Consider the following 24978-nt stretch of genomic DNA (forward strand, 5'->3'; position numbering starts at 1 on the left):
TGGGGTGGGGGCAGAAGCCTGGCTGGGCCAGCGGTCCCGGAGGGGGGTCTCGTGGGGAAACAGTGATGTTGGGGTCCTGGCTCTAATTTCTGAGCGGCTTGTCACAGTGCTGCCTGGGCACGGTTCCCGCCAGGGGCTTGTGGGAACCGGCTTGCGAGAGCCAATTTTCTGTCGCTCGGGAACTTCGAAAGCCTGATTTTAAACAGTTGGTAGCTTGGAATTGGCCGTGGTGGGAGTCTTTACACCACAGAAATTGGCATATGCTACAGATCAGGGCTACTTTTCAGAGGCCTGTTTGCCAGGGTTCTGTGGGCCGCGGCCCCTCCGCCTCCCCACCAGCCCGATCTCAGGGCCTCCCTGCCTGGCCTGTACCCTGCTCGCCCCCTGCTGCCCCTGCCTGGGCTCCTTCCCTGGTTCTGCCTCCGACCAGCAGGCGGCCTCGGGCAAGTCACTTGGCCTCCCTCAGCCAGCAGCTCCGTCTGTAACCGGGCACACGGACCCTCTGCACAGAGGGGCTGGGAGGGTTAAATGCGTTAAAGAGCCCAGCACGTAGTAGGTGCTCACTAATCTGCAATTATTTATGAGTCTTCTGTTTGAACCTCACATCACCACCCTTGGGGTGAATTTACCTCCTGCTGTCTGGAGCCTCAAAAAATTAATGAATTTTTAAAAAAAAGCGAGGGGGAGGGAGAATTTTTTAAAATGTTCTTTTTAAAGCAGCCTGGAGTGGCAGCCATTGTTCTGCTGAGCGCAGCGCGGGGCCTGCTGGGGGCCTGCTGGTATTTTTGCCCCACTCCTCTCTGCTCCCGGAGGTGGCTTGGCGGGAAACGATCCGCCCCCGTGTTTATTTTGAGCAGCCCCGTCTGAGGTGGTGCCTGCAGAGAGAGGTGGCCCAGGGCCACTGGGAGGCCGGGAGAGTGGGGAGGAGGGGAAGGAGAAGATGGGTGAACGCGCACAGCCCCTTTCCTGCAGGGGTGGAGACCGTGGAGGGGGAGGCATCGCAGGGGCCTGGCAGGGAGACTGGCGCGGCCATGGGGACAGTAGGTAGTGACAGTGGGGCACAGCCTGGGCATTGCTCTCTTACTCCATCCGCCACCCCTGCCTCTGTGGTCTCAGTGCTCAAATGAGAGGTGAGACTGCAGGTGTCTCCGGCCAAAGTGGCCATTGCTACCCAGATCACAAGGGGTTCCAACGTCTCTAGGTTCCTCATGGTCAAAGATGCTGTTCCTTGCAGGGACTGGCCTGGGAGGCGGTGACAGGTAAAAGGTGGGGGGGTCATCCAGGCAGGGGCCTGCTTGTGACCCATGAGGTGGCCAGACGGGGCTGAGGTCTGCTCTTTGGCTGAGGCTACGTGACAAGCAGGCGGATGGGGTCAGATTCCTCCATCATTACTCACTGTCATGTGTTGCCACATTTCTTCCCCTTGTGATCCTCATGGCAGCCCGATGGGGCAGGCAAGGCGAGTGTCTCATATCCATTGAGCAGATGGGGAAACTGAGGCATGCCCAGGTGATATGGTGAGCAACTGAGAGAGCAGGGCTCCAGGATGCCAAGGTGGAGGTGGAGGTTCCACAAAGCAGACAGGAGGCAGTGGGGGAGGTCTGGGTGGGGAAGCTTTGCTCCCGGGAGCAGTCCCTATGGCCCCCTTCTCCCTCCCCCGGCACTCACCTCTCCAGGCGCGTGACTCCTCCCAAGGCGGGCAAGGCTGCCCTCAGTCCCATCCCATCCTGGAACTGAAGGAGGTCACCGAGTTGCACAACAAGAAACAGAGGGCTTGGCTGGATGGGCAGCAGGGATGGGGTGCAGGAAGCCCCCCGGGGCCGGCTGGGGCATGTCTACTGGCCCCTACTCACAGGAGAGTGCATTCAAGGCCTCCAGCCAGTGGATGGGTCAAAGCAGTCTTTATTTTCCCTTCTGCAGCCCCCACATCATTGCTGACCCAGGTCTGGGAGGACTCTGGGAAGAGGAGGACAGGCTGGCTTAGTGCCCAACATTCCAGCTCTGTGGGCGCTTAGGGGAGAGAGCCAACAGGGGCTGCAGTCAGGGAAGCCTTCCCAAAGGCAGTGGCACGGGCAGTGGCTCCTGAAGGTTGACTACGAGTTTATCAGTGAGACAGAGGAGGGACAGGTACAGGGACCAGGAGCTCAGGCATTCCCCCAAAGGACCCTGAGCCCTGAAGGAGGATGTGCAGGAGACAGCCCGGGAGGCTGGTGAGGGGGCTATCCATCCACAAAGTGCCTCAAGGCAGTGGAGAGCCACGGAAGGCTTCTAAACAGGGCAGCGACATGTCTGTACTGAACTGGATCGTCAAGTCAGAAAAGTGGGGCAGGTGATGCCGTCACAGCCATGGGGATGGGGACAGGCCAGAGGGAGAATACCTGTGATTCAGGCTGAGATGTGATTCCGCCACTGCCTGGCCCTGGCCCTGGGCAGTCACTTCCCTCTGAGCCTGTTTCCCCCTCTACAAAATGGGGATACTATAGGGTAACGTTTGAGATTTAGATGAGATAATTCATGGAAGGTGCTTAGCACCGACTGGCACGTGGGAGACGTTTAACACCGGCTGCCATTATCATGGGATGGTACCGGGCTCCAGGGGTTCCTGCGGACAGCTTAGGGACTCCTGCCCACCGGGGCCCTTACGCACCCCTGCAGAAATGGCCAGCCTTGTGCCTCCAAGCCTGGCATGGGGCCAGAAGGAGTGGGCCCCTGCCCCTCTCCCTCCACTTTGGGCCTCCAGGATGTAGTCCCTCCTTACCTGCCCTCGCTCCTCCTGCCTCCAGCTCAGCGTGGTGTTCTGCCCTTTTTCACCCCGTTCCACTGGGGTCTTGGCCACCTCCAGATGCCTCTCTGCAGCCTCTGCCTGGCGGTCTGTCTGCCTGCTGTCTCCCACTTTCCTGGCTCCTGCAGTGACGCCCGCAATGTCATGATCCTGGTCCCTTATTCTGTTTTTATCTGTGTTTTTCTTTCTGCCTCATGTCTCCACACCCCACCTTTGCCTCTCAGTCGCCGTATCTATATTTGTCTGTCCGTCTGTCTGTCCATCTCCGTCGTGGCTCCCCCACCCCCACCCCCGTCCCTCTTCACATACCCTCCCACCTCGGTTTCACGATACAGAATAGCCTGCGTTCATCTGTCTGTCTCCCGCTCGCTGTCTCTCTCCCAGAAAAATGCCTGCGGGAGTGACGGATGGTCCATTAGAGAAAGATTAACAGGTGTGCACTTGACTAGAGAAACAGCTGCTGCAAGTGGGGGGGGAGGGGCGGGCGCGCGGGTGACCTTTCCGGAGAGCGGTGGCCTCCCCAGCACTCGTGGGCGGGAGTGTGTGTGTGCAGCGCGTGTGGCCCCGAGCCGAGTGGCCGCCATTACGGACTGTCAGCAGCCACACTTCTCATCCCCGCTGATCTCGCGGTGGCAGGGTGGGAAATTGGTGGCTTGGCTCGGCCGGGGATGCCGGGCCCCAGCCCCTCCCCCCGTCTCAGGGTCCCACTTCCCTTTCGGGACCATTTTGTGAGTCAAATGTAATTACAGATGGAAATGGGGCCTTCTTTTATCTGGGCTTGAGAGGACCTGGCAGTTTTATTAGGTTTTCCCGGGCACGAGGCAGAAGGGCGGTTCTTTTTTTCTCTTCTCCTTTTAACCCAAATGGAATCACAGTCAGGCCCCCGAAGGTGCCCTGTCACCTGGTGGAGGGGCTGGGCTGGGGCTGGGGGTGCTGATGGTTGGCAGCTCCCCCCCCCCCAATCTTGCGCTGGCCGGTCCCTCTGCCCAGATACCTTCTCTTCTCCTCCCTCTCACTGGGTTCCCCCTCTCAGCTTTGAGGGCTCTGCTGAGATGTCACTTCTTCCAGGAAGGTGCCCCTGCAGGCACCTGACTGCAGGATTACCGTTCCCTCAAAGCTCCCTCACCTTTCTGTTTTTGGCAGCTACGGCTGTTTGTCAGCTCGGGGGGTTGGGCTTTGCCACCGGAACCTGCGCTTCTTGGGGGCGGGGAGGATGCCCTGATGCATTCACCACTGGCCATCCTGGGTAGCACGCCCAGCCCACCGTGCTCAGCTCACCTGTAGAATGCATGCAACAATGAACGAGCGGAGGAGAGGGCGGATGAGTTCAGGTGGAGTTTCTGTTGTGTGTGATGGAGAGCAGTTTGGAGTCTGATTTTGTGGCTCTGCTGCCTCCTGGCCGGGTGGCTCAGGGCGAGTCAGTTCACCTCCCCGAGCCTCAGTGTCCTTATCTGTAAAACGGAGGCACCAGCAGATTGTTGGAGGCGTCCATAATTGTGCCGGATGTCAAGCTCAGTGCGCATGCTCAGGCCTAAAGAATGGCCCTTCCCCTCTCTGTGATTCAGGCTTGTTGGTGAACAGAAACCCGGCACTTTCACAGTCCTAGAGAGAGAAGGGAGGCGCTGGAGCCCCGTATGGCTCTTAGCAGGGAGCCCTGGAATGAATATCATCTTACTCCACCCCCTCGTTTTATGGATGAGAAAACTGAGGTTGGGGGGAATGTCCCTAGAACCCTGTCTCCTAGTCATGGCCTGTAGTGTGGTCTGTTTTGGATTCCAGGGTTGCTCAGATGGTTCCGCTTATACGGGTGTCTCTTGCTGCTAAAAACCAGGAGGGAAACAGCTCCAGGGTCAGAAGGTGCTAGTCTCTTTCTGATCAGCCGGTGACTTGAACCCTTGTCCTCTCTGGGCTCTAGTGTCTTCCCCTGAGAAGTGTGTGAAGCCAGCCCCCTGGACCAGGGTGCTCGCAGACATTAAAGAGTTGGGTGGCACACAGTAGGCGCATGGTCTCTGTCTGCCCTTCTCAGGGCACAGTGGTCTCCAGCCACCCACGATCCTGAGGTGGCCATTGCTGGGGAAGGGGAGAGTGGGGAGGGCTCCGTCGGGAGGTCTGCACAGGCAGAGGTTAATGGTGGGAGCCTTGGAGGCAGGCTGCCTGAGTTCAGATACCGGCTCTGCCCCTTACCAGCCCCACAGCCGAAGGCAGGGGCTGGCCTTCTCCGAACCTGCTTCTTCATCTGCAAAACGGGCTCTTATGGGATTAAGTGACACGACGCCTGTAAAGTTCAAAAAAACAGGTCCTGTGTGTGGTAAGTGCTTCCTAAGTGGGATAGGGTCATGGGCAAACAGGGGTCATGGGCAAACAGGGAGTTTCTGGCGTCGACTGGCCTGTCTTCTTGTCTTGCTCTGCATCAGCTTCCAAGACTCCTTCCTCCCTCCCTCCCTCCCTCCTTCCTTCCATGTTTATTTACTTGAGAGAGAGAGAGAGAGAGAGAGAGAGAGCGAGCAGGGGAGGGACAGAGAGAGAGGGAGACACAGAATCTGAAGCAGGCTCCAGGCTCTGAGCTGTCAGCACAGAGCCCGATGCGGGGCTTGAACTCATGAACCACGAGATCATGACCTGAGCTGAAGTCAGACGCTCAACCCACTGAGCCACCCAGGCGCCCCTTCCAAGCCTGCTTTCTGATAGGTCCCCTCAGTGTGCAGTACCAGCATCGTTTCCAAATGTGTGGAAGGCCAGCCCCGTGGGGTCCCCCCATGTCAGTGGACTCTTAATGACAGCAGAGGTACAGCAGAGTTGTGAGGCTCTCAAGGCTGTTGCGGTCCAGCGAAGACATTGACCTGCCAGCTCACTCAGCCTCCCTGCCTCCCTGGGGGTCCTGCAGCCGATGAGCGTCCACAGAGGATCCATGGCTGTGCTCTGGCCTGACCGGGGTCCCCGGTCCCTTTCCCTGCGCCCCCACAGCCCGAGGAGCTGACCAACATCCTAGAGATCTGTAACGTCGTCTTCACCAGCATGTTCGCCCTGGAGATGCTCCTGAAGCTGGCCGCCTTCGGGCTCTTCGACTACCTGCGCAACCCCTACAACATCTTCGACAGCATCATCGTCATCATCAGGTGCTGCCCCTGCTGCCAGCGGGCTGGGGGCCCGGAAGCAGAGTGGGGAGGGGGGCGGGGAAATCTAGTGCCCCGTCCCCCGCTGGTAAACAAAGCATGTCCGGGCACAAAGGAAATCAATTGCGCAGAAACCCAGTTCTCGAATATGTACAAATTTGTCCCCCAGTAACATACGTGCTTCTAGATTAATGCATTAAGTAGCAAGATCCAGCAGCAGGTCTTGGGACTACCGTCATCCCAAAGAAAGGATGGGTATAAATAGTGTTTGGGAATATGTCCATCAGCTGTTGTAAGATATAAAAACAGCGGTTTTGATCGGTCCAAAAGCCATAAAGATTGCTCATTCTCTGTGGCTTGTTTTCATTCATGATCTAAAGAATGGTAAATCTCACGGAGAGGTCAGTGGCCTTCGTAGACCTCCTGAATCCTAGCCGGAGACTGCTCAGGGGGGTTGTCCGTGGACTCCAGGTCAAGAGCCCCTGGTTTGAGTATGCCCTGGAGCAGCGACGGCCCGTGAAACATGTTATTTGTGGGATGAATGAATGAATGGATGTTCTCCATCTCTCTGCCCCCCCCCCCCCCGGCCTCCCCTTGCCCTCCTCTCCCTCTGCTCTGCCCTCTGCTGAACGCTCCTGCCTCTGTCCCCTGCTGCCTCCTCCCAGCATCTGGGAGATTGTGGGGCAGGCGGACGGCGGCCTGTCGGTGCTGCGGACCTTCCGGCTGCTGCGGGTGCTCAAGCTGGTGCGTTTCATGCCCGCGTTGCGGCGCCAGCTGGTGGTGCTCATGAAGACCATGGACAACGTGGCCACCTTCTGCATGCTGCTCATGCTCTTCATCTTCATCTTCAGGTGAGCCCTGCCCACCCTGGGGAGGGCCGGAGCCTGGGGCGGGATTGGGGGGGGGGGGGACATGGCTGCTTGAGCTTCTCCAGGCGCCACCCTGGACCTGGCTGCGAGTCCTGACGCCATCACTGAATCCCCTATGGCTCTGGGCGAGGACTTGCCCTCTGAGCCTCAGCGTTGGCTTCTGTAGAACGGAACCAGCGCTGCCCCTGCCATCTTACCCGGCCGTTCTGAGAACGACACAAGGTGGGTGGGTCCCTTGAGCCACCCCCATTCCCCCCCCAGCATCCTCGGGATGCACATCTTTGGCTGCAAATTCAGCCTGCGCACGGACACAGGAGACACGGTCCCCGACAGGAAGAACTTTGACTCCCTGCTGTGGGCCATCGTCACAGTGTTCCAGGTGAGCAGCAGCACGTGTTCACGTATGTCAGGGGAAGGGGTTTCTCCCAGGACCGCCGCTTGGCTTGCTTTTCAGAGGCGCCCCTCGGAGAATCCAGAGAAGGGGGGTGGCTCGCCAGGGAGGCCCCTCAACTCCGGGCTCCGGCAGGCAGGTGTGGGTGCGGGGTCAGGCTGGCACTGCATTGGCTCTGGGAGCTGACTGGCCACCTGGTGCCCGTCTCTGCCCCTCCACCCCCGCCCCAAGACCTGGGTGCATTGGGATTCTTCCCTGAGGCTATTTTCTCGCCATGGTTAAATGAGTGTGCACGGGGCCAGGGGGCAGAAGGAAGAAGGGTGGGCTCGTGGAGGGGCCGGGGGGGTGCGAGCAGATAGCAGATAGAGCAGAGAGGATAGGGCTGTGGGAGCAGCCAGGAAGGAGCACCCATCAGTGGGGAGTGAGAATCAGGGCAGGAGGTGGGTTGTGGGCCAGCGGGGTGGGGGGCGGGGAGGCAGTGGGCAGCGCAGTGTGCGAGTGAGGGGCACGGGCTGTGCCAGGTGGGCACACTGCCAGCTGGGGCCGTGTCACGTGAGGTCCCTGGGTGTGCTGGGGCACGCGTGAGAGGGTGCTGTAGGTGCGCACGGGCTGCAGGGTGCCTTCAGGCTCCTCCACCCGGTGGATGCCTTCTCCCTTGGGCTGGGCCGGGACCTAGGGGTACCCCAGGGCTGACCTGTGCTTCCCCTCCCCCCACAGATCCTCACCCAGGAGGACTGGAACGTTGTCCTCTACAACGGCATGGCCTCCACCTCCCCCTGGGCCTCCCTCTACTTTGTCGCCCTCATGACCTTTGGCAACTATGTGCTCTTCAACCTCCTGGTGGCCATCTTGGTGGAGGGTTTCCAGGCAGAGGTGAGTGCGGCCCTGGCGGAGGAAGCACCCGCATGGGGCCTGGACCAGGCTGGGTGGGGGAGGGGTCTGGATGGGGGAGGGCTGCAAGTCAGACATCTAGCAGGGAACACTTTCCGAAGGAGGGGGTTGTCAATTAGGTGGTGAGCTTCCGGTCACAGGAAGCATGCAAGTGGAGGCTGCAACGGGATCCTTGTCTCTCCCTCGGAGGTGTAGGACAAGGTCTCTCCATCTCTGAAATTCTAAAGCCCCCGAGATCTGGATCCTGCCTCCTCCTTTCTCTGAGGTTTAGGGGTTACTTGCAGTCAGGTGGGTGTGGGCTTATGGGCTCGGTCCTCGTTAGCTTCTCACTTTCCCTTTCTGAGGCTCTGTTTCCCTGTCTGTAAAATGGGCATGAAAGACCCATTGAAAAATTCAGGAGGGAGGGAAGGGCTGAGCCAACGTGCATTCCAACAAGCGGGATGGTCTCCCAGGGTGACGCCAATCGCTCCTACTCGGACGAGGATCAGAGCTCATCCAACATGGAGGAGTTCGACAAGCTTCAGGAGGGCCTGGATAGCGGCGGAGGTAAACAGGTCTCCACTGTCACCTGGGGGACCAGGACCCTTCCCCAGAGAGATCCAGGGGGGCTCAGGGCTCAGCATCAGCTTTCCCCTTAAGCCCAGGCTCCAGGACCGCTAATTCTCCGTGGTTTGTTTACATTCATAATGGAAAGAAACAGGCAAATCCCCCAAAAGAAGTCAGTGACGTTCATAACCCTCCTGAGTTCTAGCCACAGAGGTAGGTGCACTTCACCCTCACCCCTCCATGGTGTGGCCTGTTGGGAAGAGACAGCCTCAGGCCCCAGGACTCCTGGCTTCTGGTCCTGTTTGGCCCCATGGGGCAGCTTGGAACAAGCCTCCGCAACCCATGGCCGGTGTCGTCCTTGAAAACCGGGCTGTACCATTTTTGCCTTTCTTCCTAAAGTGGGCCCAGGAGTGAGGTTTCTATGATGGGTGAACACAGCCTGGCCCTGAATACAGGAGGCAGGGGATCCACTCAGCCAAAAAGAAAGCTGACATGATGAACGCTGAGTCATGTGTAGACATGTTGAATCACTGGGGCACCTGGGTGGCTCAGTCGGTTAAGCATTTGACTTCAGCTCAGGTCATGATCTCACACAGTTCGTGAGTTCGAGCGCCGCATCGGTTTCTGTGCTGACCGCTCAGAGCCTGGATGGAGCCTACTTCGGATTCTGTTTCCCTTTCTCTCTGCCCCTCCCCCGCTTGTGCTCTGTCTCTAACAAAATGAATAAACGTTACAAAAATGAAAAAGAAAAGAAATGTTGAATCACTACTTTGTACATCTGGAACTAATATAACACTGTATGTCAACTGTGCTGAATTAAAATTAAAAACTTAATAAAAAAAAGAAAGCTGAGAGCTGTGCAGGAAGGGTCCAATTGGGAAGGTGGGGGAAGTCTCCCCAGAAAAACCCTCTATTTCTGTTCCCATCCATGTCTGTCTCATGAATTCTTTTGTTCTTATTCTATTTGCCCCTCTTTCCGTCTCCATCTCACCCTCCAGATCCCAAGATCTGCCCAATCCCCATGACCCCCAATGGGCACCTGGACCCCAGTCTCCCACTGGGTGGACATCTGGGCCCCCCTGGGGCTGCAGCACCCGCCCCCCGCCTCTCACTGCAGCCGGACCCTGTCCTGGTGGCCCTGGGCTCCCGCAAGAGCAGCGTCATGTCACTGGGGAGGATGAGCTGTGACCAACGCTCCCTGGTGAGTCCCTGAGGGGTGCTCTGGGTGGGTGCTTCCTGCTAGGGTGTATGGGGAGGGACCCTGGGGAGAAGTGCCTGTCAGTCTAGCCTCAGGCTGGTGCCCGGGTGTAGGGGACCAGACTCTCCCGCTAGAACCAGGCAGGGACCATGTGTGTTGCATTCTTGAGTGCCTAGTGTCAGAGTAGGGCCTGGCAACGAATGAATGAATGAATGAATGAATGAATAGGGCCAGTGCGTCCGGTGTGGAGAATTGGGTTTTTACCGTGGCCACACTGCAGACGGCAAAGAGCTGGGCTTTGGGGTCAGACATACGAGAGTTCAAATCTAGCCTCTGCCACTTTCAAGCTGTGCGGCCATGAGCAAGCCCTCTCTGAACCTGCTTCCTTACCTGTAAAGTGGGAAGACTACCCTAACGTGCTCTGGCTTCCTCAAGGGAAGTGAAGCGGCAGGAGGAGATGTAACCACACCCTAGAGGCGCCCACACATCCATGGATGTGGATGGAGTGACAGCCGGGCAGGGAGAGGACCCCTGGGGTCTAGCCTGTTCTGTCACCCACCAGCCAGGCCTCAGCGGGTGTGCAGGCTGCCTCCAGTCACAACAGTGGGTCGCGTGTGTGTGGCGGGTGCGCTGACCCGAGCCCGGCTTCCTTCCAGTCCAGCTCCCGGAGCTCCTACTACGGGCCGTGGGGCCGCAGCGGGGCCTGGGCCAGCCGCCGCTCCAGCTGGAACAGCCTCAAGCACAAGCCGCAGTCGGCCGAGCACGAGTCCCTGCTCTCGGCGGAGCGCGGTGGCGGTCCCCGGGCCTGCGAGGGCCCCAGGGACGAGGGCCCGCCGCGGGCTGCGCCGCTGCACGCTCCGCACGCCCACCACGTGCACCACGGTCCCCACCCGGCGCACCGGCACCGCCACCACCGCCGGACGCTGTCCCTCGACACCAGAGACTCGATGGACCTGGCCGAGCTGGTGCCCGCCGTGGGCGCCCACCCCCGGGCGACCTGGAGGGCGGTGGGGCCGGCCCCCGGGCACGAGGACTGCAATGGCAGGATGCCCAGCATCGCCAAGGATGTCTTCACCAAAATGGACGACCGCCGGGATCGCGGGGAGGACGAGGAGGAGATGGACTACGTGAGCGGGCGCGGGGTCTAGGGGCGGGGCCCGGGGCCAGAGCCCAGGGGTACAGGGGCGGGGCTAGAGTGGGAGGGGACTCAAGGAGGGCGGGCAGGGGGCGGGGCCGGAACTGCCCACCCCAGCGACCCGCCTCGCTGGTAGAGGAGACCTCTTAGCCTTCCCTGGGCGGGGGGAGAGTTCTGTTCTCCTGGGAGAGGCCGCAGGTCGGCCGGCGGCCCCAGTTTGGTGTTTGACCACCGGGGTGGGAGGAGATGCGCAGCTCTGCGCAGCGCCGACCCGGCTGCACTCCCATCTTGGCCTTGCCAGACCCTGTGCTTCCGCGTCCGCAAGATGATCGACGTCTATAAGCCTGACTGGTGCGAGGTCCGCGAGGACTGGTCTGTCTACCTCTTCTCCCCTGAGAACAGGTGGGCGAGGCCAGGCTCGGTGTGAGGTTAGAGTAGGGGGTTGGCGTGTCCGGGAGGGAGAGATACTTGCCAAGCCAGGCAAGGCTCCTGGTAGCGGGTCTTCCATACTCCAGAGGACCTTCCTGGCCCAGTGGTGGAGGGTCTGCAGGGCTGGGGGAGGGTCTAGGTGTTCATGCAGGGGCGGGGGGTGGGGGCTCCCTGGGCATCCCTAGTCCAGGCCATTCCTGTGCTGACACCAGGTTGGACAAATCCTCATGTAGCCTGGGGTGCTCACATCTGGAGGGGGCATCAGTAGGCCTCCTGGAGGAGGAGGCCTTTGTGCTGGGTTTTGGAGGCTATGGAGATAGCATTCCAGTAGGTGAAGCAGGGGTTGTGAGGAGGTGGAGGCTGGTCCAGGCGGTGGGAGCAGCCTGAGGGGAAGGCCTAGGGGGCAGAAGCTGGGGGCATCAGGCAATGTGTGTCCAAATGGCTGGAGGTCCAGGCTCAGAGCTTTGAACCGGTGTTTGGAAGGCCTTGAGTGCCAGGGCAAGATGGATGGCCTTTATCCTGTGGTGCCATGTGCTCAGGGGAGGCAGCTCTGAGTGGGCACCTGAACAGACCTAAAGTCACCACCTGTTGTGTGGCCCGAGAAGAGAGATGTCTGCTCCTCATGGCCATCCTAGTCCCCATGTGTGTCTGGGCCCTCTGGGGCAAGGGGCATACTGACACTCATGTGGCACCCTGCCCACCCTGCCCAGGTTCCGAGTCCTGTGTCAGACCATCATTGCCCACAAGCTCTTCGACTATGTGGTCCTGGCCTTCATCTTTCTCAACTGCATCACCATCGCCCTGGAGAGGCCCCAGATTGAGGCCGGCAGCACCGTGAGTGGCCGAAGCCTTTGGGCAGGGCGAGGGACAAAGCGGAGGGGCAGGCTGCCAGGGCCTGCTATGGGACACTGTGCGGGGCCGAGGGGGCTAGGAGAGGTCAGCCAGGCCCCACACTAGGCGCCGTGGAGGGAGGTGTGGCGGGAGCTTGCCGCTGGAGATGGGACGCCTCCTGAGACCCGAGTAGCAGCAGGGTGCCCCTTGGCTGAAGGCAAGAGGCCGACCAGGGGGCTGAGCAGTTTGGGGAGCCTCCGGGCCCACAATATCTCCCTTCTTTCAGGAACGTATCTTCCTCACTGTGTCGAACTACATCTTCACAGCCATCTTCGTGGGCGAGATGACGCTGAAGGTAGCCCCCAGCTTCACCGGGGACCCTCTCCCACCCCCAGCGTGGGGGCCCTTGGCTCTGGGCAAACCCCTTAGAAAGCTTGTCACTCACTTGTCCCTCAGCCACATTCCACAGAGGGTGTGGGAGGCCCACCCCCGCTAGGTGCCAGCCCCTAGGTTGGGCTCCAGGGATCCGGAGGGGGTCACTCTCCAGGAGCTCATATCCTGAGGGAAAGGCGAATGCAGGGGAACATTTACAGTGTCACCGAGATACTTGCTGGGGGTGTGGGGTGCAGGGGAAGGATCCCTTTCCGGATGCTGCCCAGAGCACTTGGCTTTGAATCGAATTGGGTTTGCCAGATATGCGGTGAGTAGGCAATGGGGCGGCTCGCCGGGCCTGTGTTTCAGGGGGGCAGCGGGGTACCTGACCCCTGCCAGACCATCCGCCCAGCCCTCTGCCTGTCTGCGTCCCGCCCCCTCACTGAGGCTGGCTACACCGCCCCGCCCCCCAGTCGCGAAGTCGGGCTGACTCCGCCCATCGCCCCGCCCCCAGGTTGTCTCGCTGGGCCTGTACTTTGGCGAGCAGGCGTACTTGCGTAGTAGCTGGAACGTGCTGGATGGCTTTCTGGTCTTCGTGTCGATCATTGACATAGTGGTGTCTGTGGCCTCAGCCGGGGGAGCCAAGATCCTAGGGGTCCTTCGAGTCCTGCGGCTCCTGCGCACCCTACGGCCCCTGCGGTGAGGATGTGCCCGTGGATGGGGGAATCCCTGCATGTTCTGGTGAAGCGCCCGGGGTCTAAGTGGACCTCTCACCCTAGCCCTCCTTACCCACTCATTCCTCTGATAGCACGTGCCAGATTAGCGGGGACAGGGACCAGGCTGTTGAAGCTGTTCCTGGGGATGGAGTCTAGAAACCCTAGCGGGAGAGGGGTGCTGAAGAGGCAGGGCTGAAGGTGGCCCCCAGGACTGCTACCCACTTTCTGTGTGTCCCTGGGTGGCTCGCTGCCATTTCTGGCCCTCAGTCTCCAGATGATGGTGTGGTGTGGACCCCAGGGGGACAGGGGTAGGGCATAGTGCCTTCCTGTGCATATAGATCAGGGGTCTGAGGTTCTCTACCCTGGTGACTCTGGGCACAGTGGGTGCTGTCTCCAGACATGGCTGTGGGCTTAGGGTGCCTCTGCCCCTTTCTGCCTCCAGTGTCATCAGCCGAGCTCCTGGTCTGAAGCTGGTGGTGGAGACGCTCATCTCTTCCCTCAAGCCCATTGGCAACATCGTCCTCATCTGCTGTGCCTTCTTCATCATCTTTGGCATCCTGGGGGTGCAGGTGAGGGGTGCTCAGGCTGGGCAGGCGCTGGGGTGAAGTTTGTGGTCGGGGAAGGGGCTCCATATTCCTGCTCAACTCTCCCGACCTTGTGTTGACCAGCCTGGGGGCTCAGGTGGCCCTGGTAGAGCATCCCCGTCCCTGCCAGTGGTGATCTCCCAGTCCAGGGAGGGAGGCAGACACAGACCTAAACATCTGAGTGTAAAGAAACCTGGGTAAATGGGATCACAGGGGTCGAAGCTACACAGAAACACAGGGCTGCTGGGAGCAAGAGGAAAAGCATCCAGAAGGCAGTGGCCTTGGCATTGGGCCTTGAAGGAAAAGTGATCCCACAGATCATGGTGGGCGGAAGGTATTTCGGGGGAGGTGGGCACATGCGTGGAGGTGAGCTCAGGAGCTCTGGCTGGCATAGAGACATGAGCCAGATGGTGGGCTGGGCCAAGGTGGGAAAGAACTGGAACAGCAGCTGAGGAGCTCGGGCCAGTGTCTCTGGGGCAGAGACTTTGGAGAGTCTCGGACACAGGCAGGGCCTTGAGTCAACTCGGATTTTGGCTTGGAGCTCAGGAGGAGGACGGGACCTTAGGGCTGGACAGGGAGGAGGAGTGAGGCAGACTGTAAAAGTTTGTGACAGGGGAACAGCCAGAATGACCTGGGCCCTCTGGGGTCTGAGCTGCTGCTGAGACCTTCCTCTTCCTTGTGCCGAGGCCCCCCGGCTCCTCACCTGGTCCTGGGTTTGGGGCTGTGGCTGCAGAGGATTTCCGGGCACAGGTGTGCTTTGGGGTTGCTAAGAGATCTGTAACAGCCACCTGGGCAGGAGGGGTGTGGTGTGGACTCCATGTGGACAGTGACACCGCCCCTTCCAGGCAGAGCGCCTCGGTCCCTAGAGAGGGTCCCTTTACTTCTGTCTCTCACCCTTGGGGATACGCAGACAACTTTCTCCTGTTGAGTGTCTGCCCGCATCCCCGGGACTGAAGTGAGGTCTGAGAAAGAGCCCAGAAGTCAGACAGACCAGGGTGGGAACCTTGGCTCTGCTACTTTCTAAACCTCCTAGGACTTTGGGGAAATTACCTAACACTGCTGGGCCTCAGTCTGCGCATCTGTGAGATGGGCTGAGAGTAGCCCTCCCTCGTGTTGGGGGACTCGGTGAGGTGGTGTGGTCGGGTGCCTGGCCCACATCGTGCACAGAGGGAGTGACCCTGCGGGACAGGTTCCTCTTCTGATTTGCAGCCCCCTGACCCCCACTCTGGGAGCTTCAGCAGACCCGTCACTAACCCTGTGGTCCTCCCCCCGCCCCCACCCCAGCTCTTCAAGGGCAAGTTCTACCACTGTCTGGGTGTGGACACCCGCAACATCACCAACCGCTCTGACTGCATGGCTGCCAACTACCGCTGGGTCCACCACAAGTACAACTTTGACAACCTGGGCCAGGTGAGCGCCACCTGCGTACCCCCTGCCCTGACCCGCCCCCCCCCAGTGGGTGGGGGTGCCGGCTTTTCAGTGCCAGTGGCCCTGGGATCACAGATCGGGCTCTGGTCCTGCTCTGCCAGGACCGACCCTGTGCCTTCTCCTTTCCAGGCCTCAGTTTTCTCTTCTGCAAAATGGGTGGGGGGTGGAACTCACCTCACAGGTAGCATGAAGCTTAGAGATCCCGAGTGCAGAGTGTCCCGCAAGTCCCTGGCGCTTAGTAGGTGCTTCAGTGGACATTGGTTTCTGGCCCCCACCCCCTACCCAGGGGACCCGGACAAGAGTTTTAGAGACAGCCAGACCTGGATGTAAGTCTCAGCTCTGTACCTCTTATTGTGGGTGTAGGCTCTCTGAGCCTCAGTTTCCTCATCTGTAAAATGGGAACGTGATGGCCTACCAGGCAGGCAGTGGTGACAAAGTGTAGCAAAGCCCCTGGCCCAGGGTCGGGGCAGCGGGGGGGTTCCTCTTCCGGCACCCATCTACTTTGCTCTCCACCTCAGTGGGCTGGCAGGCCCCCTGCCCAATTCCTGCCTTGCCCTTCGTCTCCTCTCCTGGGGGCCTGCCAGGCTTGACCCATTGAGTAGTGCCCAGCTGAGAACCTCCACCTGGCTGCCTCCAAAGAGCCTCATGCTTCCCCCCACAATTACTGTTTTTTGAGGGCCCACCCAGGTGGCTAGGGATGATCAGATGGGGCGTGCCTTCCCCAGGTCACACAAGGAGGAAGCAGGATCGAGGTCTTTGTGACCCAGGGGACCCTCTGGCTGGCCGGATGCCTTTGAAACTCTCCCCTCACGTGACGAGGGATCCCTCTCCACCTGCCCCCTGGGAGGGGCCGTGGGGCCACTGAGAAGCAGTGAGTGGGCAGGGAAAGAGGGTCAGGAACCGGGACACAGGAGCTCCCCCCATCCCCTCCAGATTTCCCAGAAGCAGTCAGTGCCTTTCAAGTTGTTAACAACTCAGTGGTTGATAAAACAGAGGTTTTAAAATCCAGGAAGCCAAGGGAAGGCCCGTGAGGGCATTTTATGAGGTCGTCCGTGCCTCCCTGACCTCAGCGCCAGGCCCCGGCCCGCTCCCATGGAGCATCCCTAGTCCTTTCCCACTCTGGGCGTGCCCGATGCCAGGCTGAAGCCCCTGGACCTGGAAGTAAGGTGTTCCCAGCGTGCAGAGCCATTGGGGGGAGTCACAGCACGGCCCAGAGCCTTTGGCTCCTTGCTGGCCAGGCACCGGCTGTGTGCCCTCAGGCAGGTTCCAGCGTCTGTGGGTCCGTGTCCTCATCTGGGGGAAGTGACAACCGGTCTGTGATTCTCAGTTCCAGACTCTGCACTTCAGGCCTCTGTGATCCAAGAGCTCACGGGAATACTCGCCCCCTGGCCTGTGAGGGCTTCACGCGTCTCCTGGGCAAGGAGGGCTCCCTGTGTGTCCCTTGCTCTGACCTCTTCCCGGGCCTGAGCCCTTTCCAGGCAGCTCTCTGCACCATTCCCACCTGGCGGGAAGAGGATGAGTCTGTGCCCTGGGTGGATGGGAAGGGGCCAGTGCAAGGCGGGAGACCCATTCCCCAGCCCTGGGGCCTGGACTGCAACAAATGAACGAGTGTTCTGGAAGCACGGGGGATCTTCAGCGGCAGGGTGTGCGACCTCTGGTCAAGCCCTCTGGTCAAGCCCTGGTGGTCTGGTATCGGCGCACTTGGGCTTTGCACGAATGGCACTGGTACCGTCCAGCTCAGAAAACCTTTACGGAGCACCTACTGTGTGTGAGGTGCTGTGCTGTTGCTCTGGGACCGGCCCGCAGTCCTGTGGAGGGGACACGAGCCTGCTTTGGCCTGCCGTCCGTGCAGGAGCCTTGGCTGGTGTCTCCTGGGCGTTGCTTCCATTTAAAGTCTCACGTTAGTGGGGGTAATTGCTGCCATTTATAGACAAGGAAGCCGGGGCCCAGAGAAGTTGAAGAACTTGCCCCAAGTCACCCAGCCAGTGAGTGGCAGAGCTTGGGCTATACCCCGGCCTCCTGTTTCCAGGTGCTGGAGGCAAGCTTGGGGTGATGGCGGCAGGGGGCCCTCGTGTTTGTGAGGAACCTTGCGATGTAAAGTTCCGGCTGCCCCTCCCAGCAGACCTGGCAGGCAGGCACTTCAGTATTAGTGGCGTTCTGTGGGTGGGGAAAAGGGCACACGAGTTTTCTTGAATTAATTTCGGAACTGAACCCAGGACTCCTGGTCTAGCCCTCATTCACCCGCACCAGTCCCTGCTGGGTAGATGGCAGGCACATGGTAGATCCTCGGGAAGGGTTTGTTGGCATCCTCGGGGAAGGCCTCTTTGTCTCTGTGCCTCCTGGAGGATGGGGCAGGAGCCGCCTGAGCTGTCTGCACCTACCCCCCCATGCCCTCCCCTTCCCGTGTCTTCCAGGCCCTGATGTCCCTCTTTGTCCTGGCCTCCAAGGATGGCTGGGTGAACATCATGTACAACGGACTGGATGCTGTCGCTGTGGACCAGCAGGTGCGTGTGGGCTAGGGCCGGGGGCGGCGGGGGGAGAGGGATGCGGTGTCTTTGGGGCCCAGCTGTCTGAAACTGGAATCGGCAGAACCCACGGCCCCGCCACGGCCCAGCCCACACCATCCTCGTCCGGGTCATCCACCGTCAGGCTGCTCTTGGGCAGCGGAAGTCATTGTTCCGTTTGCTTCAGCAAATCCCCCTGCCGTGCAAGGATAGCGCTCCCAGCCGGCTTGTGCGCGGAGGGTCAGGGCCTTGTGCGGGTAGAACCAAGGGCAGGAGGAGGAAGAGGGGGGCTGCAGCAGCAGGCAGGGGCAGGCCCGAGGTGAGAGAGCGCGGTGTTCGGGGAGCTGAGCGTCGAGGGCAGGAGGCGGTGGAGGGTGTAAGTAGGGCAGCGAGGTCGGGAGGCCCCCCTGCGCGAGCCAGGGCAGGGGCCGGAGTTTCGCCCGAGGCCAGTGGGAGTCCGTGAGGGTGTCAGAGCCAGGGTCTGCTTGCGGGGGGCTTCCCGAGCCTCTGCAAAGCGCCGCGCCCCACGCCGCCCCATCGCCTGCCTCAGCCCCGTCTGCTCCCCGCAGCCGGTGCCCAACCACAACCCCTGGATGCTGCTCTACTTCATCTCCTTCCTGCTCATCGTCAGCTTCTTCGTGCTCAACATGTTCGTGGGCGTCGTGGTGGAGAACTTCCACAAGTGCCGGCAGCACCAGGAGGCCGAGGAGGCGCGGCGGCGCGAGGAGAAGCGGCTGCGGCGCCTGGAGAAGAAGCGCCGGAGTGAGTGGGTGGCCGCACAGGGCGGGCCGGCCCGGGCCCAGGCCTCCTCCGCCTGCGCCCCTGGTCCCTCCGGTGCGGCGGCCGAGGCCTGGGTCTCACCCTGGGAGCAGGAAGGGAACAGAGGGTAGACTCTGTGCCCCTGGCCCTGCCCCTTCTTTCCGCATCCGCCTGTTTGGGTGACCCCGTCCCCTGTCGGTGTCCACCCGGAGTCCACCGGCGACTTCCCAGTGGCTCAGCCCAGCAGAGGGCAAAGGCCCGGACGCCTAGCCCTGAGCTGTGGGACCCCTGCAGCAGCAGACCCGGAGCCCTTGTGTGCCCCGTGGGCATGTTTGGGGTAGATAGGGACGGTCACCATCCCGCCCTCCTCGCTGCCTTCCCCTACCTCCTACCCCTTTGCCTTGTGGCCCCCTGGCTGGGCGGAGGAGACCTGAGTCTGACTCTCAAGTCCCGGGGTGTTCTCACGTCTCTCCCCTTGCTTCCTCCCTCCTCTTTGCTGTTCCCTCTTGTGCTCTGTTTCCCTACCTGGCCCCAACCCTCTGTGGTCTGTGCCACCCCCCCCCCGCCCCGCATCCCCCTGCAGAGGCCCAGCGTCTGCCCTACTATGCCACCTATTGTCCCACCCGGCTGCTCATCCACTCCATGTGTACCAGCCACTACCTGGACATCTTCATCACCTTCATCATCTGCCTCAATGTGGTCACCATGTCCCTGGAGCACTACAACCAGCCCACGGTGAGCCCCAGCCCCAGCCCCAGCCTGAGGTCACATGGGAGGGTTGGGTCCTCAGTAGGACCCAGGGCCACGGTGAGGCAGAAGGGTCTGAGCAGCACCCCCATTCAGGGTCCTGTGCCCAGGGCGCTCATGGCCTGGTGGGACAAATGAGAGAAAAGGAAATGTCACTTGTTCCTGGGGAGTGGGGAGGTGACATTTGGGCCCTGCCTTGAACATGGGTCCGGTGACAGTGGTGTATTCAGTGTGTCTGCAAAACACACTACAGACATGAACTTTAATGCTCACAGCGGCCCAAGATGGGGGAGGGGCCTTTCTCTCTTTCATCTCATTTTGTAGCTGAAGAAACTGAGGCTCAGAAAAAAATGCTACCCAAATAACTCAGCCTGTAAGTAGTAGAGCCAGGATTAGAACTTAGGTTTGCATTCAGGGCCTACTACGTGGCCTCCACTACTACATGGGCATATGGAGCCTGGGGGAGGGGCTTCCAGGTGGCAGGACCATCGGAGGCAAACACTGGCACGGGAGAGGATGCCCAGTTCCCAACTAGTTACCAGCAGTGTTTGTGAGGGCCACATGAGGAGCACGTAAGGGCAAGTGCATTTTGAAAGCCTCACCTTACTGGAGCTGGAGGGATGAAGGGTGAAGCGGAACTTCCATGCGAGAAATTCATCTCTTACTTTAAACGACAGGAAAGGTATATGATAAGTGCAGGGGAAAGAAAGGCAGCCATTGGCAGAATGAAGAGCAATTGTAGAACTTCCAAATTAACATGAAGAAGTAGAATAATAATACCAAGTATTTCTTATGGGCCCAGCACTGGACTATTACCTCATTTAATTTGCACGGTAACTTTTTGAGGTAGGTATTTGAGGTATTATCATCCCTCGTTTACAGATTTGGAAACTAAATCCCAGAAAGATCAAGTGACTTGTCCAAGGTCACATAGTAAATAGGTAATATGTGCCAGGCCAGGATTCATATCTAAGCAGTCTGGTTCTTAACCATGACCCTTAACCATTATCTCATACTGTCTCCAAAGAGGGATAATTGGACCAGACCAGCAGAAATCAGAAAGAAGAAACAGCAATGTAAAATAAATAGTCCACATTAATTAAAGTGGAGGGAATAAAAGGAGATATATAAACCATTTCACTAAATGTGAGTGGACTAAATTCTCTCCTTAAAAGGCAGAGACTTTATTTTTAAGTTAATTGATTTATTTTGAGAAAGAAGCACGAGTGGGGGAGGGGCAGAGAGAGAGAGAGCCGGAATCCCAAGCTGGTTCCGTCCGAGCTGTCAGCACATGGAGCCTGACTTGGGGCTCGATCTCACAAACTGCGAGGTTATGACCTGAGCCGAAATCAAGAGTCCGATGTTTAACCAGCTGAGCCACCCAGGTGTCCCAAGGCAGAGAGGCTTTCTGAGTGGAAGAAGGTAGTGGCAGATCATGGGGTTTGGATCATGCTTCTCTTTGCCCCCTCCCCCTGCCCCCCATAGTCCCTGGAGACAGCCCTCAAGTATTGCAACTACATGTTCACCACTGTGTTTGTGCTGGAGGCTGTGCTGAAGCTGGTGGCGTTTGGGCTGAGGCGCTTCTTCAAGGACCGGTGAGTGGCTTGGCTGGGCTGGGGTGGCAGCACTGAGTAGGCTGCAGGATGGGGGAGCAGTCCTGACCCCTGGGGAGGCCTGGAGCAGCCAGAGGAGGGGAACCAATCAGTGTCTGGGCACTGATGGCCGGCGGCCCCCGGGTGCTGCCTACGGCCCTGAACAGGAAGCGATTATGGTTCTTCCTGATGGTTGCAGGACATTCTCCCAAGCCTCTTCAGCTCATCTCTCATGGGTTCTCCGCAACCTACAGGCAGAGCAGGGCACACCTCACACTAGTCCTTCTTTTCAGAGGGAACAAATGAGGTTCATAGAAGTTGATGGATTAGCCCAAGGCCGCACGGAGGAAGCATCTGGCTCAAGATTCAGATCTAGAAGTCATAGCTCATTCCTCCTCCCCGGCAGGAGGCCAGAGCTGTTTATTTAGCCTGGTCAGCCTCTGGCTTGAGGGATTGGAGGTTGTGGGGGGCAGAGAGGGAGCCAGACCCAGTGGGGTCTGGTGGGGCTAGTAGGGAGGGTGGCCACACATCCCCGTGGGCCACAGCAGGAGGGTGGAGAGCTGGGAAGTTCCTCCTCCCAACCCAGGGATTTCTAAACCAGAGTGCCCCTCACCCTGCCTCCCACTCCTGCCTTCCTCTGCCCGGCTGAGCAGGTGGAACCAGCTGGACCTGGCCATTGTGCTGCTGTCGGTCATGGGCATCACGCTGGAGGAGATTGAGATCAACGCGGCACTGCCCATCAACCCCACCATCATCCGCATCATGCGGGTTCTGCGCATCGCTCGGGGTGAGGGGTGAGGGGGATGGGGTGGGGATGGGTGGGGGCGGGCTGGGACTCCCAGGAGTTGGTTGGGGACAGGCAGGGGGTGGGGCGTGGGTGGGTAATGGGCTGCGGAGCAGGGAGAAGAACGGCAGCCAGGGGGAGCACACACCAGACACACACTTGCCCCCGTGTGTACACATGCATCCTTGTCCACAGACCGCTCACTGCACCCGCACCTCCTCATAACACCGTGACCCGTGCAGACCAGTCTCAGGCTGGGATGAAAGGAACCCGGGGCAGCTGGGAAGATTCCGGGATGCAGTTCTAGTTCCTCGTGGGCATGTGTCCAGCACTGGCTGGGACCCCCAGGCCTCTATGCTTCTTAAAACCCTGGCCTCCCCCGGCGGCCCCCGCACCTCACCCCAAGGCTGTCCCTCCACTTCTTTCAAGAACCTCCTGCCTCAGCCCTGGCCCAGGTGCCTCTTGCTTTTCCACCTGCCACAGCTTGTGGCCTCCAGGGTCCGAGGTGGGGAGGGGCACAGAGAAATTCAGCACCTCACACCGGAGCCCTCTTTAGCCAGAGGGAAGGGGGAAATGTGGGCGCCCATTGGTTGCTTTTATCTCATCTCGGTGAATTTCGTGCTCGCTGACACACTTTGTTCCCACTGCGCGTGCCCTCCTTCTCCTGGGACGTTTTCACACCGACGTCCACGCCTTATGCCCACGTGTCTTTGTGGACCCCACGTTCAGCGGCGCCCACGTTCTTCCAGCGTGGCGTCACAGAGCCGTCCCCTTTGCTCACGTGCGCCTCCACTTTTCACTTTGCTGCCTCATTTACACACGTACACACGTGCACACGCACATCGCCACTGGCCGGGGCTGAGTGGGCCGGGCTGGGTCTCGCCCGCAGTGCTGAAGCTGTTGAAGATGGCCACGGGGATGCGGGCCCTGCTGGACACCGTGGTGCAAGCTCTGCCCCAGGTAAGAGCCACTCCTCCTGGAAGCCCGCCTGGCTCTCACTGGTGTCACTCCGGTCTCCACTTCCTTCTCCTCCAACCCGCCCGGAGCCCTGGCAGAATCCTGTCTCCCGAGAGGCAGTGTGAGGCAGGGGCTGTGGGAGATGGAAAGGTCCCTTCTGCCCCTGTCTTCCTGACTTCAGGTGCTCCCCAAGGCCTGCTCTGTTCTTGGCGCTGAGCTGGGCTCTCAGGAGCCATATTTTGCCTTCGGGAGTGGGAAGGACAGACTACCGGGAAGGACAGATGCCGCAGGGCAACGTAGGGTGGCCTACAAAGTGGTGGGAGAGAGGGATGGGGGTCCTGATGCTCCATGGGGGAAGTCAGGGAAGGCGTCAGGGGACTTTGAGCTTGACCTTATAGAGTGGCTTGGCAGAAGGAGGTGGTGATGTGAATGGGGGGGGGGGGGTTCAGATAGGACATGTTTGGGGGGGACATCGTGAGACCTTGACCTGGGTGGAAACCCTAGGATGGAGGCAAGTCCCCCCACCCGCAGCCCATTGCTCAGTGGAAGGGAGAGAGGATCAGGGCCACAGAGGGTGCAGTTTTCATTCTCCTGGGAATTCTGCAGTCCCAGTCGTCCCCTCCCCTCCCAGTCCCTCCCCTCAGGGTGACCTGCTCTGAGGTGAGCCTCAGGCACATTCATTTATTCACTGTGACTCATCTAGTCTTCAGGAATTTTAGGCGTTTTAAAGGGCACGAATACTGCGCGATAAAAATGAGGGTGAAAGATTAGCCACCCTGGGAAGGTGGGGGAAGAGCTGACTCTCTCAGGGACCCGGGCTGTGGGTGCTAGCGAGTTCCATTCTCGTTTGGTGTGAGCATCCCAGCAGCCTGCTTGCAAAGGGACAGTCGCACGGGTCGTCGCGTCGGGTCTGGCTGGAAAGCAAGTGGGGTGTGCACTCAAAGAGACGTGGTTTTTCTTGACGGGAAATGTCTTCAGAGGGGGTTGGCACATGGGAGGTGGGGGGGAGCTGGGCTTGGTGGGGGGTGTGCAGACAGGAGGTGGGTTGGAGCCCAGACTCAAGCCACCTTGCGTCTTGTCAAGGCCTAGTCCTCTATGAGGCCAGGGGCACGCGACTTAACTTCTCACGTCTCGGTTTCTTTGCCTGTGAAGTGGCAATAATAACAGTGCTTATCTCGAGGGGTGTCGTGTGAAACAGTCAATCAAAGCTCATCAAGCGGGGCTCGGGACTTGGGTTATAGGAGGCGCCCTGTGAGATTCCCTAGGGATGGGGGTGGGGAGCGTGAGGCCCCAGCCTCCCTGGCTTCCTTACGCCTTCCTCCTCCGCCTTTCCGATGCCCTGACCCCTAGGCAATCCTGAGCTTGCACAAGGCACGCGGAGATGCCCAGGAGGACCCAGCTTCAAGTAGGAAACATAATAGTAATTAGAATTACATCAGCACCTTCATCCCCCATAATCTGTTAGCTGTCATATGGACGTCGCACCTTTCCTCCTCCATTCTATATAGAGTGGTATGAAAATGACACTTCCCGCCCAGCCCCGCCCGATGCAGAGGGAGGAGGCAACAAGGAAGGCTTCCCAGAGGAGGTGACTTGTGACCTGGGCTTTGAGGGGTGGGGCAGAGGCATTTACCAGGCAAAGGCAGAGGGAGGGTTCTCCCTGCAGAGGGAACAGACTGTGCAAATGGCATCTGATTTCTGTGTGGCTGGAGTCTGGGGTTGGAAGGTTAGGCCGGGAAGGGGCCCACAGGGCTAGGTCACAAAGGGCTTCGATGCCAGGACAGCAAACTTGGACTTCACCCTGTGGGCAGTGGGCATCACGAGAGGTTCTGGACAAGGGAGGCCTCAGGCAGAGCTGCCTTTTAGAAGGCTGCTCTACTGACCGTGAGGTGAGTGGGTTGCAGGAGAGGCTGAGGGCAGGGAGGCCAGTGAGACGGCTGCCGCAGCCGCAGCCGTGCAAGCACAGGGAGGTGCTGGAGGTGGAGGGAGGGCTTGATGGGGAAGGTGAGGTCCGTCCTGGTTCAGAAGCGCGGCTCACCTGGGCCTGCGTAGGGAGGGAGGCTGACCCGAGGGCCAGGGCCGTGCCCAGTGCCTTGCTTTGTAGCTGCTTAAGAGGTGCTCGTACCGCTAATGAATAGGGCATCTTTTAATTAGTTGGACACAATTGGCAGGATTGTAGGGCAGCCCAGAAGGAAATCCTCCTCTGGAGCAGAGGAACGATACGAGTTTGTGGCTAACGTGTTTACCCTGTAGCAATCGACGCAAACCCCCTTCTGATTCTGTTCGTGCAGGCCTTCTGAGGGCTCTAGGAGGTATTCCGTTTCCAGGGCAAGAGTATGTTCAAGCCTTG

The 24978-nt window shown here is 59.5% G+C and overlaps 1 protein-coding gene across 1 annotated transcript in view; it reads left to right on the plus strand.

The window, feature by feature from the left end:
* The window catches only part of CACNA1I (calcium voltage-gated channel subunit alpha1 I), a 105202-nt gene that overhangs the window by 68388 nt on the left and 11836 nt on the right, over positions 1 to 24978 (plus strand). Inside the window, exons 10-28 of the mRNA XM_049626402.1 lie at positions 5747 to 5898; positions 6561 to 6746; positions 7026 to 7143; positions 7873 to 8028; positions 8499 to 8592; positions 9591 to 9793; positions 10447 to 10917; positions 11227 to 11327; positions 12065 to 12188; positions 12472 to 12540; positions 13072 to 13256; positions 13716 to 13842; positions 15142 to 15267; positions 17700 to 17789; positions 18359 to 18551; positions 19132 to 19283; positions 20781 to 20890; positions 21541 to 21674; positions 22561 to 22631. Of these exons, the coding sequence (XP_049482359.1) occupies positions 5747 to 5898; positions 6561 to 6746; positions 7026 to 7143; positions 7873 to 8028; positions 8499 to 8592; positions 9591 to 9793; positions 10447 to 10917; positions 11227 to 11327; positions 12065 to 12188; positions 12472 to 12540; positions 13072 to 13256; positions 13716 to 13842; positions 15142 to 15267; positions 17700 to 17789; positions 18359 to 18551; positions 19132 to 19283; positions 20781 to 20890; positions 21541 to 21674; positions 22561 to 22631 (2862 nt within the window). The remainder of the gene's footprint in view (positions 1 to 5746; positions 5899 to 6560; positions 6747 to 7025; positions 7144 to 7872; positions 8029 to 8498; positions 8593 to 9590; positions 9794 to 10446; positions 10918 to 11226; positions 11328 to 12064; positions 12189 to 12471; positions 12541 to 13071; positions 13257 to 13715; positions 13843 to 15141; positions 15268 to 17699; positions 17790 to 18358; positions 18552 to 19131; positions 19284 to 20780; positions 20891 to 21540; positions 21675 to 22560; positions 22632 to 24978) is intronic.

This window comes from Panthera uncia, chromosome B4 (assembly GCF_023721935.1).
Source record: "Panthera uncia isolate 11264 chromosome B4, Puncia_PCG_1.0, whole genome shotgun sequence".
Lineage (NCBI taxonomy): Eukaryota > Metazoa > Chordata > Mammalia > Carnivora > Felidae > Panthera > Panthera uncia.